This window comes from Siniperca chuatsi, linkage group LG17 (genome assembly GCF_020085105.1).
Source record: "Siniperca chuatsi isolate FFG_IHB_CAS linkage group LG17, ASM2008510v1, whole genome shotgun sequence".
NCBI classification, from domain to species: Eukaryota; Metazoa; Chordata; class Actinopteri; order Centrarchiformes; family Sinipercidae; genus Siniperca; species Siniperca chuatsi.
In genome coordinates, this window is record NC_058058.1 from 7,548,788 (window position 1) to 7,561,658 (window position 12,871).

A 12,871-nucleotide genomic window follows, 5' to 3' on the forward strand; every position below is an offset into this window, starting at 1 on the left:
TTACAGGCATTTTTTTTTTATTTGAAATAAAATGATACAAGGATTTCACAAAAGGTGAGAAGATGTTAGAACATATTCCCACCCAGCATTTTGACAACAGTATGCTTCTATTTTTGATTAAAAAAAGGCTAAGACACATACCATACCATCATTTAAACTTATAAAACTGAGATTGCACCCTGTTATTTTACAGACACCTCCATACAAGACAGCTCTAATGAAAAAATATGTAGAGTAAAAGTCAAATGAAATGGAGTAGCGTGTGCATAAAAGACATCGAGCACGAGTGCCTGGTATTCTACAGCTATTTATCAAAAAACAGGAGGCGGGGATAGTGTTGTGGGGGTCGGGGAATGGAGGACAGGGGGCGACACTGGGATAAGGGCTCATGACAAACAGTCCAAAATCTGAACTAAGAGCGGGAACGGGAGCGAGAACGAGACTGGGAGCGGGATTTGGAGCGGGACTCTGAGCGGGAGGCGGATCGGGAGTGGGAGCGGGCTTTGGCAGGTGAGGGGGAACGGGATTTGGATTTGGACTTCGATTTAGACCTGGCTCTGGATTTGGATTCAGCAGGCGAGTGTGAACGGGAGCGAGAGCCCCTCTCAGGCTCGCCTCCCTCGTCGTCACTCTTGGGCGGCTCACGGCCCTTTGAGCCAGATTTCCTAGAGCGATCCTTAATTCCTGATCTAGAACGAGACCTGGACAAAGAGCGAGACCTGGACCTGGAATCGTCCTTCTTGCTCTTCTTCCCGTCTTTCTTGCTCTTTTTGCTCTTGGGGCTGCGACTCCTGCTGCGGTCCTTGTTCTTCTGAGCGCCGTTGCTGCGCTCTTCTTCCTCCTTCTTGCTCTTGGCCTTATTCTTCTTGCTACGAGATCGGCTGCGGGAGCGGGAAGCCGCTCTGAGGACAAAATCAGAAACCAGAACTTAAGTATTTGATTCCTTGCTGTGCCCAACTTTCTCATTTTGAAAAAAATAAAATAATAATAACCCGTCCACACAGGACTTGGGGATTATTTCCACCACAACCTATCAGGCTAAATGCGCTTTTACACAGAGCGCATAACTAAAGACACAATGCCAAAAAATTTGCTGGCAAAACACATTCAAAGTATTTACATTTGTCAGAACACAAATTTATAACAGTTCTTCAAATAAAAAAAAGGGACATTCTGACATCAACTATGCGTTTTGTGACGAGTAGATGAACTGTCAGTGCACAAAGAGAAACCAAAAGGCTATGTAGCCTTGGCCCGCTTAGATTAATCTAGTCTACGGCCATAAAATACAAAATAGCAGCTCTAAATGTTAACCTACTACTTGCCGTCACTGGCTATAGGCTACATATGCACTTTCCTGGACTTGTCAACACCTATTTATAGAAGCATGTGCGCTCATCTTACTGCTAACTGGTTACGAAGTGCCAATATCTCAAGGTGTGTGTTTATTTATTTATAATAATATAGGCGGCTGCTGAGAGGCTTAAACAATAAGGTGATCCACGCAGCATGCAGTGGCGTTTGGGAGATAGATTGCACCGTTTGGACTTGGGAATTGGTGTGCAAACATGCACATCCACCTTGTTCAGTTGCTTGTTCAACAGCTTCTACAAGTTAGTTTACTCTTACTGTCTACTGACCGCTTGATTCACTACAGAAATGCCATGTAATTTGCATAATTACCCCTCTTTCAATTTCTTACCTGGAGTGGGAGCGGCTGCGACTGCTGCTCTCACTGCGGCTGTGGCTCTTGCGAGACCTGCGGCTCCTGGAGCGGGACCTGAGAAAACACATTAACAATTAGCAATAGTCACACTGCCTGTGGACCAACCGCAGTGGGGATTGTTATGAAGCTTTATCGGTTACTAGGCCAGCTTCTCTTAGATCTACAACTGTATGCTCCTTTCTCCAAAACAATTTTAAGCACTGCATATGAAACCCTGTTTAAAAACCCCAATGCATTGCTATATTTAGAAACGAAACATCAATATGCATCAGGAAGCCATGTATAATTACAGCGATGTCTCACCTGGAGCGGCTGCGACTGCGAGAATAAGAGCGTCTGCGCTTGGCTCCAGGCCGGTCCTCAATGAGCCGGATCTTTCTACCGTTCACTTCTGTGCCATCGAGCTTCTCCAGAGCCCTCTTCATGTCAGAGTAAAGCCTGAACTCTATCACCCCCTCATTCCTCCGGCCCTTGTGGGTGTCAGCGTAAGTCACCTCCCCTGCCTGCCTCATGTAGTCCTTTAGAGAAATGGAAACACACACAACAATCAGAGGTAAAGTGATGACTTAATTGATATGCTTAAGGAAAATTTAAGACATGGTGACAATCTCAAAGAGGAAAAGCCACTAGCACTTTGGCAGCGTGCACACAAATTATATATTTTACTATTCTTTGTAACTGTTTTGGAAATGCAACATCTATCAATCTTGTGAAACTGGTTTGACAGTTCTAATGCATTGTATTCCTAAATTTAAATTTCTTAAGAACTAGACAACAGACAACTCTTGGTGTGCTACTTATTGGCTTTGGACATTACTTCCTTAGCATGTGAAAAACAAAAAAACTTACATGTTATGTAAGATAACAAATAAACAATACATACCTTCAAGTCCTGCCAGCTGCAGCGGCTGGAAAGATTCTCAACAATGAGCCGATAATCTGTCCTTATCGGTGGACCATATCTGTCTCTTCCCCAGCGCCCATATCCACCTTTTAAAGGTACAAGGAAAGGAAAGGAAAAATGAGGACCAAAAAGAAACAGAGATGGTGCATTTATACTAAGCTCCAAGCTACATACTACAAAATATGTCAATATTCACTTGGGAAAAGGAAACAAAGAAGGGGAAAAGCAAAAGGTGAAAAAAAGACTTCCTAAAATCCTAACCAAATTAAAAAAAACCAAAAAAAAAAAAAACCTACTTATTTCTTTCTACAAAATCTTGTAAATCTTTTAAAATCTGTATTTAAAAGCCTAAACCTATACAACACAATTGTAGCTTATTCAATTTTTGGTAAAATCTCAATATGCCTATTTTCTAAATTAAGAAAAAAAAAAATCAAATTCAAAAAACATAACTGATCGAGGAAGTACTTACGGTGAACTAAAGCAAGTTTCTAAGCTATCCTATCTAAAAACATTTCACTGTTACAAAACATGTTCTTTTTTCAGGCACCTATAAGAGCTGAACCCACATCTGTTCCTAACCCCATGGCATCCTCACCACCCGGCCTGGGCCTAATGGGAAAAGCGGTCTTCATTCACAATGGCTCCCTTTTTTGGTCTGCCCAGGGGCCCAGAATGGTCAAACCACACTCTTGGAAAGGGGGACACCATGGCCAGCAATAGGGGCAGGCAGTCAGCAAAGGACTCTTTCAATTAAAACATTGAGGTTCTTTGTTAAATCTTTACCTTTAAATTGACAATCATTTTAAATAAAATAAAAAAAATGGAATAAGACATCAATAGATTACAAGATATTTGACAATCAAATAGTTATTTTACAATATTCAAATTAAGACATTTATATCCTTTCCATCAGTAAGCCATTTCCCCATCACATATTCACATGTAACTGCATTTTCAATCCATGATATAGAAATCCAAGATATTTTTTCCAAGTCATTGGTGGCTCTGGTGCACACAAATTTAATCATGATATGTACTGATAATCTCCTCCCACGCCTATTGTTCAGTTGGTGAAAAAACTCAAGTGCTATAGTGAGTGGCGCTCGTACACTGTCTGCTAACTTATTTGCAAGACAATATAAAACTAAATTGCAGCTCTGGAGAGCCCTATCCAAAACTGAAACATGCCCGTATGTTAAAACAGGCCATTGAAAACCTGGAGGACACATTGAGACCAGAACAATAGCAAAACCTGGTGAAAGTAAGATGGGGGGTTGGATGGGTGCGTGCGACTCAAAGACAAACAAACAACTTTCATTTGAGGATGTGCAAGTTAACTGCCAAAAAAAGGGGATAAACTCTGTTCAGTCATCTGGAATGGAGATAATGTACCAGTAGAGCTGCGCCATACTGACCAAAATTAAATTTTACTTATTAATAAGAATCATGTTTTTCAGCAATTTAGCCGATACTGATATTTAAAAGTTGGCTGACGTACAAAGAGATGCCGAAATTCCTACAATAATTAAATATCGATCAAAAAGCTAACATGAGTGGTATATTGGATTGGCCTTTTTTGGGGGTCTGTAATTAAAATATCAGACTGGTCAATATTCAATTATCTTTTTAAAATGCAGCTTTTGTGACCAGGAAAAGAATGTTTTTGCTATATCACAGTATTACAATTACAAAATCAGTATTTTGTCCTATAATCACCACATTATCCAGCCCAAGGTGCCATCTACAGCAACAAATGTTCCTGAGAAGTATCCGGCACAGTCAGTCCAGCTTTATCAGTGTCACCCTTACAGTTTCCATTACGAATACTAGGATATAAATTGAATGCACATCAGCCACCAAGGACATGCTTAAAATTTTGCCCCTTTGAAATTTAGATTAATGGTTTCCTGTAATGAATAAAATCCCTTATCAATGACATTATTCATGTGAAATAAATACAATGCTCTATTTAACACTTACTTCTTCCACCATAACCGCCATCACGACGAGGTCCCTTGGTGTGCTCCACAATGACCCTTTCCCCACACAACTCCTTGCCGTTCAAGTCATACACAGCATCGTCTGCATCACGGGGGTCATCAAATTCAACAAACCCATACCTTTATAAAAAAAGACAACATGTTAACACAGGGTTACAACAAAAGGATTTTGGTCAATGGCCAAACACACCCCGACATAAAACACTGACCCCGACCACGTCACATTTACAGAAAGGTGTCCTTAAGCAGCGGGTCCCCGATTCAGTGCTATGGACAGCTGATACTTACTTTTATTTATTTATTTATATATATATAAAAATGATATTATACTATATTAATCTATAGATCTCGTTCACAAGTGAAACTGATTAGAAGATGAAACATTACATCTTCCAATCTGATTAATTTTGTGGAATAAATAAAATGCTACAAAAGCTGAGTCTTCTTCTTCTCAAATGTGAATAAATGCTATCTTTCTTTGTCTCCCATTATTGTAAACTGAATATTTTAAAAACAAGCTGGTTTAATATGTCCACTTTAGGCTTTGTGGAGTAACAATGATGTGACATTTTATAGACCAAACGATTAATCGAGAAAATAATCGTCAGATTAATCGACAATGAAAACAATCATTGTTTGCAGCTCTAGCTACTAATAGAGGAACTACACAATAGTTAGAGACTAGCTCTAGCATTGGGCAATTAACTTAGTAACCCCTCATACACATCTAAAAGTAAAAGATAACCGCAAGACAGATTTAACAGGAAGGCCATGCATGTAACTGAAACTGTTTTGCAACGCCCTTACCAACAAGGCATGCACGTTTATGGTGGTGAACTTGCACTAGCTAACGGTTTGCTTGTAGCCGCCTGTGACATTGCCACGTCTAACATTAGCTAGCTAGTTAACCGAGGTCGAACCGAAGCTCACAAACACCAACTTTCACTTTAGTATTGTAACGAGAAGACAAGCACAAACAAAACTAACTACTAACTACTCGCTGTAGATCACATTCTCGACAGTTTCCGTTGGTAAATTTTAAACATAACGTTGCTAGCTAGTTAGCATTAGCAGGCCGCACCCGTTACAATCACAAAGGCCCAGACACGGTGCGGCCCGTGCAGACATTAGCTTCAACAACAACGGATATCGGGAAAAGAAGCTTCAACGTTACCCATTTTTCAGATCGACTTCGAGTATCTTCCCGTAGCCTTTGAAAAACCTCTCCACGTCCTTTTCTCGGGCTCTGTAGCTCAACCTGCCAATATACACCCTCGACATCTTGCTAGCTTGCGTGTGCTACTGAAATGCGGGATCCGACCACTGGTGAACGAGCACACAGAGGAGGCGCGAGGCTGCAAAGAGACGTCTTCTTCTTCTTCGTAAAGTATTATGGCGGTTGGCAACCAACGTTACGGTGCATTACCGCCACCAACTGGCATGGAGTGTGGATCGGACCTCCACACATTCACTAATGCTTAAATAAAAGAAAATAAACTGAGAAAAATCAATTACTTCTTACTTGAATCGATCTTCCATATAAAAAGTCTTTGATCCACCACATCAGGCCTTTAACCCCTAATTTACTTAGTTTAATTAATAATCCTTCCTTCCACATCATATCACAGGCCTTCTCTATATCAGAAAAGATGGCCACTACGCTTTTCCTATGAATCTGCGCTTTCCTTATTTCATATTCTAGACATAAAGCAGGGTCCATGGTATTTCTACCTCTTCTGAATCCACTCTGATATTTTGATACATAGCCTTTGCTTTCCATATAATACGTCAATCTTACATTTATCATTCTCTCCATTATTTTGCACAATGGAGGTTAAAGCAATAGTTCCCTGGGTTTGTGCAATCTTTTCCTGGCTTGCGTATCGGAACTACAACAGCTTCTTTCCAGACTTATAATATAGTTCCAGTAAAATGTCCTTAGATGATTCACTAAGGTGATTTATCAAATTGTAACATATCTGATCTTTCCCCAACATCTTTGACATTTTGGTTTTCCTGGTATGTTTGTTAACTCATTGGTTCATTTTGCTGTAATAGTTCCTTATTCTCAGCTGTTGAAGTTTCCCTTTCTCTTCGCCCCTCTTCACCATTATTATTAGAACTGTGAATTTTAACACAAGTTTGTGCCAACATCTCTGCTTTCTGTCCACTAAGACTGGATACCCATACTCTCTTTTAACCCCATTCATTCTGCTTCTCTTCCCACTGAGTTACAAAACTTCCTCCAAAACTACTTCTTTGCATTTTTAATTGTTTTCCTTACCTTAGCTTGCCACCTTTTACTTTCAATAAGATTCTGAAAATTGCGAGTTCTTTTTACCATTTTAAACGCTTTATTTCGAGATTTTATTGCATTTTCACATTCCTTTTTCCACCATGGTACGATTTTCCTTTTATGCTTACCTCATTTCCTTTGAATCGTTTGCTTTGCTGCCCCTAGAATGGCTTCACAAACAGAAATATTTAGTTCATCAACATCTTGATTAATGTCAACTTTTTGCATTTCTTTATCACTAATCTTCTTAAATTTTTCCCAATCAGCACTGCTGAAAACCCATCGATCTACTCCTCTAATACCATATTCTTCTGCACTCAGCCCTATTTTGTTAAGATAGGATAGTGGTCACTTCCTACTGTTGTTTCTCTTACAATTTCCCACGTGCAAATACCCGCCACTGTTTCTGACACTAAAGTAAGATCTATGGCTGATTATGGTACCATTTCCATCATTGAGGCATATTAGTATTATTATTTCTCTTCAATCACCTCTCCATTTCCATCATTATAGCTTCCCCGTAATGTACTATGAGCATTAAAATCTCCACAACAAATACCTTTTCCTTCTAGATTTACAGCTAATTCCTCCAGTACTTCTTATAACAGCTTTTTGCAAGGATTGTAAAAACTTACTATTTTAATAGTACCATCTTTTGCCCAAACTTCAATTACTATCATTTCCCAATCTTTTCCTTTCTTCGGTACTCTATATTGCATATCTTGTTTCACAAACAGACTGATCGACTAATCGTTTTAGGTCCATAATCATATAAAACATTGAACAGCTGCAAATGTTCACATTTAATAATAATAATAAAACTTTATTTCTAGAGCACTTATCAAAGTACAAAGTACAAAGTGTTTCACAACAAGAGAAATAAAACAGTGAATGACGAAATATAAAGAAATAAAATACATAAAATACACAAAAGCAATAAAATAAACAGTAAAATAAACAACGGTTCAGGTAAGATCAGGATACGCTTTCCGATAAAAATGTGTTTTGAGACGAGACTTAAACGAAGACACTGACTCAGAAAACCTAATTTCTTCGAGCAAGTTGTTCCAGAGCCTCGGGGCCCTGATGGCAAAAGCTCTGTCCCCCTTTGTTTTCATCCTGGACTCAGGAACAGACAGGAGACCCCTGCCCGAAGATCTCAAACTACGTGAAGGTTCATAAGGGATTACAAGGTCTAAAATATAGTCTGGAGCCAGGCCATGAAGAGCCTTAAAAGTAATCAACAAGATCTTAAAATCAATCCTAAAACAAACAGGGAGCCGATGTAAAGAGGCTAAAACAGATGTGATGTGGTCGTACTTCTTGGTCCTGGTTAAGAAGCTGGAAAGAGGACGATGAACGAAACAATTCATCGACTAATCGTTTCAGCTCGACTTTCGAACATGCGGTGCGGTCTTTAAAAGTTAAAGCCTTGACTTCCCGGATTTTGCGACCTGTCGTGCACGTATTATCCGCGGTGGGCGGGGTTAACAACTACACCGACAGGGATCATTACAAACACACCAGCTGCTCTTCTAGCTGGCGGTTATTTCTACCGTTGAGGCTAACACTTCCCACCGCCCCCCAAAAAAACATGCCTGTTTTAACATTCCTACTTGGAGCGAGTCCGCACTGTTGCTCAAATGTGAAAGTGTAGGAAACTTTTTTTTGTCTTTAATGGGTTGAAGAGTGTGAAGTCGCTTTGGGAGGGAAATAACGGTACGCAGCGTTAGCCGAGTGTTAGCTTACCAGCAACAGGTTGGTTGCTAACTAAGTTAACTGACTCCGGTAAAACGGTGATGGAGCGCGCGACCTTTTCGAAATATTCCTGGATCGATTTCGTCTTCTCTGTGATCGGAGTGTGTACCTTCTTGGTGGACTGGGGGTCGGACGTGTGGGTGGCCACCGAGTTTTACTGCCGAGGGGACTTTTTCTGGTTCGGGGTGCTGGTCGGCCTCATGGTCCTGTCATCTGTCGTGGTCCAGATGTTCAGCTGGTTCTGGCTTAAGTATGACCGAGAGCTGCCGTGGTTCAGTGCGCAGACCGGAGGAGGAACCGTGCTCTTCGGGGACCAAGTGAAGCTCTCCTGCCTGTTACATGTGCTGCAGCTGGGTTTCCTCTGCAGGTAACCCAAACACTGTGTAAATGTTAGTAAACCCGTTAAAATAATGCAGCTAATCACTTGGTTAAACCTCATAGTAAAACTGTTTAAATTCATATTCTTGAGCTATGATGATCAAACAGCCTAGACATATTTAAGTGGGACTGTAAATGTTAGTCTGACTGATGCTGGTTTGTGCAAAGTGTTTCACAAATCAAAGTGTGATGCAAACACACTTTAGTCTTGACAAAACTGAAAATAATGCTCCTACAGAGATACAGGCTCAAGCACATTCACTGCAGGAGTGTTTCTCTCTGTACCTATTTATAAAAAACTGGATATTTCTTCAGAGTAGTTCAGGTAGGTAATAACATCTGACAGGAGCTGTGACCATGAATGTAAATTTCAGGCGTGGCAACTAGTAAATCCAGTGTCTCAGAAGAGAACTAATGCGCAAATAATGAGGTATGAAACAGATCCAAATAACACTTAATGCATCATGACAGATTGCTTTTGTTCACCGTTAAAATAGTATGTTTACCTGCATGGATTTGGTATGTGATCGTTGCTGCCATTGTCGCACAATGTGTGTGTCATGTAACAGCCCTTCTCTTGACATATTCATCCATGTAGGCACATCTCTGCCATACGGCAAGGCTTCAGGGTTTGGTGGAGGAAACAGGAAGGGTCAGAGTACGCAGTTTACCTGACCCATGACCTCAGCATGCTCCGGCTTATCGAGACTTTCTGCGAGAGTGCTCCTCAGCTCACCCTGATGATTTATGTCATGCTGCGCACAAACAAGGCCAGGACGGTTCAGTGTGAGTTCGATTTACTTTCACCCCACAAGAAAAGCAAACGTCTACAATTGAGGATAGTGTTTTATGTTGTAAAATCACATTATTTGGGTTGTAGTAAGTCAACAAACACCACAAATGTGTGTTCACTTCCTCTTGGTTGCTGCACTAATGGTAACTTCTAACTTCTGTTTTTGTAGTTGTGAGCATCGCTGCATCAACCACTTCCATAGCCTGGATGGTGGTGGATTACCACCGCTCCCTGCGCTCCTTTCTCCCAGATAAGGCCAAGCAGGGCTGGTGTTCCTCCTTAATCTACTTCCTGTGGAACCTGCTGCTAATCGCCCCACGTGTGGCGGCCCTCGCCCTCTTCGCCTCTGTCCTGCCCAGGTACATCGCTGCCCACTTTCTGATGCTGTGGTTTGTCTTTGTGCTATGGGTCTGGCGACAGAGGACAGACTTCATGGACAGCGTCAGCGGGGAGTGGCTCTACCGGGCCACTGTAGGGCTCATTTGGTACTTCAGCTGGTTTAACGTAGCAGAGGGTCAGACCAGAGGCCGGAGCATCATCTACCATTCCTTCATCACCACTGATGGAGGAATCCTGCTGGCGACTTGGTGGTGTTACAGGGACCCAGTCCAGACTGAGTCATACGCCCTCGCTATGCTCATCACTCTACCTTTCACCTACCTCCTCGGGCTGCTCTTTAAAGCCCTCTACTACTGCTGCTTCCACCCCAAGCTGTGGAGGCCCCCTATGAGGGACCCAGGACTGCCTGATGATCTGCCTGATGCAGAAGTGTCCTTTAGAGACTTTTCCATCCAGGACGGCACCCTGTCCTCCCAGCTTCTCAACAAACGGATGGCCGGCCATGCTACTCATTTTTACTCAGAGCGAGGAGTCATTGGAAACATTGATAGCACAAATAGAGCGTTAACACATCTGTGATGTCTGATTACTACCGATAAACGTTACCTTCTTTGCTAGTGACAGAATGCAACAATCTCTCTCTAGACTGTCTCCTGTTGTGCTGCAATTTCACCAGATGCTCAGTATGCTAGCCAAAATACAAACTCAAAAACGGTGCTTTGAACTAAAAGTGGGCAACATGGTTAAAATCCTTTTCATCAGTACATATTTTGCGATATAGTAAATTCCTGGAAAATCAGATAATAATTGATTTTGACTAATCTAACAAATGAAATGTCTGACAAATCCAAACTCTTCATCACATTGATGCAAATACATAAAAATAAAGCAGCTGCTCGTTGATTTGCCACCTTGCCACAATGGCACTAATACCACCATAGATATTACAGGGACATCTGCCACAGTAACAGTAAACAGTATGGAAACATCTCTCACTTTTTACAGATTTATATCATCTCACAGTATATTTGTCATATTTGTCAACTCTACTCGAAACGGGGGTAATTTGTTAAGCCAATTTCTAAACTAACAAAGTGAAGTGTTAGTTTTATTTGATGCATTTTCTACAAAGAAATTTTTATTTTGTTGTCTTTACACATGGGGGGGGGGGTTACCATATGGGTTTGTTGTTGTTGTGTGAACACCTTGTATTTCCAAAATACAAACTTATAACCTTGTTGTTTTGACAACAAGGTAAATAATAAATAATTAATATATAAAAAAAATACTTTATCCATAATAAGCCCAAGAGGTCTGACAGTTTTCTCAATTTATGTAGTTAATTTCAAAATTTTAAAGGTCCAGTGTGCAACATTTAGGAGGAGCTATTGGCAGAAATGGAATATAATATTTAGAAGTATGTTTTCATTAGTGTATAATCATCTGAAAATAAGAATCGTGTTTTCATTACCTTAGAATAAGCCGTTTTTAATCTACATATGGAGTGGGTCCCTTTCCACAGAGGTCACCATGTTGCACCGCCATGTTTCTACAGTAGCCCAGAACGGACAAACCAATCACTGGCTCTAGACTGCGTTTTTTGCGAGTTTTGCGGCCACTGTAGTTTCTCCTACACGCTTGGAAGGGGAGGGTGAGGTGAGCGGTATTCAAATGGTTGCAAACTGCAATTTCACCACTAGATGCCACTAAATCCTACACACTGGACCTTTTAAATTAATTCACCAAAATTAGGTTTTTACATGACAACAAGGGGTATCTAAATATGTGTGTTGTGTTTTCGGGTCGTGTTACAGCTGCTGCTACTGGAACCTATTGAAGGACTTTGAATGTAGATTTGACCATAAGCTCTCCTTTTATAATTTCTATGTCCTGTTACTGTGCGAAACAGCTGTTTGACAGGGTGTTAGTTTTTATAAAGATGATATTGATGGTGTAAAATAAGTTAAAGTCAAGTGCTAATTCTTTACATGTCAACCAAGAATTGTTACTACATATTTAACAACAAACCTTAGTGTTACTTTCACTCACTCATCCACTGTTTGTTTAGTTTGTTTAAATGTCACATGTGCCAGACGTCTCTTGTTTACTTAATATTAATTCAGACATGACAATGATCAAAGCACACTTTTCTGTGGTGAGTAAAACTGTGCTACACTTAAGCAATCTGCATTATTCTAGACAGAGCATGTTTTATTTAAATCTTTCCGGGTGTCCTGGAAGTTATTTAAAGTCGGTGTTTTGTTTTATGTGCTCTTTTCACATGTTAAACCTCTTTCGGTTCATTGTTTGTTTCTTTGTAGTTATACTTCTTTGCCACATACTCTGCTGAAACCAAAAGTCAAGGTCATTGCTGTTTGTTAATCTTTTACCTCATTTGCCATGTGCAATCATTAAAATGGTAACGATGGTGTATTATCTGTTTTAGCTTGTGTCTTTCTGTTGCACAGATGCAGACTTCAAACAGTATCTGATTTGCATAATGATTTAACAGCTCAGTTTTGCCGGGGGGGTTTTCTAGGGGTTTTTTTTCTACAGTAAAGTAACTGGACTCAAAAAAATGGAAATACTATAGAGTGTCGTAAGGCGAGGGGTGCTGTATGGAGGTATGTGGACCCAAAAGCAGATGACAAGGAAGCGGTCTCAGGGTGAAGTA

At 40.6% G+C, this 12,871-nt stretch overlaps 2 protein-coding genes across 4 annotated transcripts; one reads left to right on the forward strand and one right to left on the reverse strand.

Moving 5' to 3' along the window:
- srsf4 (serine and arginine rich splicing factor 4) lies at positions 1-5,995 on the reverse strand. 3 transcript variants are annotated; one of them, XM_044172888.1, is made up of 6 exons: positions 5,808-5,995; positions 4,614-4,753; positions 2,610-2,716; positions 2,030-2,244; positions 1,703-1,780; positions 1-902 (listed from the first exon to the last, which is right to left on the reverse strand). In XM_044172888.1, exons 1-6 carry the CDS (start codon positions 5,912-5,914, stop codon positions 413-415), a joined length of 1,137 nt encoding a protein of 378 aa, XP_044028823.1. In that variant the 5' UTR covers positions 5,915-5,995; the 3' UTR covers positions 1-412. The 3 variants fall into 3 exon arrangements, with proteins under 3 accessions (XP_044028823.1, XP_044028826.1, XP_044028825.1); XM_044172891.1 differs by lacking the exon at positions 5,808-5,995 and adding an exon at positions 3,229-3,376 and having other exon boundaries at positions 4,614-4,752; XM_044172890.1 differs by lacking the exon at positions 5,808-5,995 and adding an exon at positions 3,181-3,376 and having other exon boundaries at positions 4,614-4,752.
- A 2,256-nt stretch (positions 5,996-8,251) lies between these two features.
- On the forward strand, positions 8,252-12,633 carry xkr8.3 (XK related 8, tandem duplicate 3). Its single transcript, XM_044172895.1, has 3 exons — positions 8,252-9,054; positions 9,664-9,851; positions 10,028-12,633. Exons 1-3 carry the CDS (start codon positions 8,729-8,731, stop codon positions 10,774-10,776), a joined length of 1,263 nt encoding a protein of 420 aa, XP_044028830.1. The 5' UTR covers positions 8,252-8,728; the 3' UTR covers positions 10,777-12,633.
- The last annotated feature ends 238 nt before the right edge of the window (positions 12,634-12,871 follow it).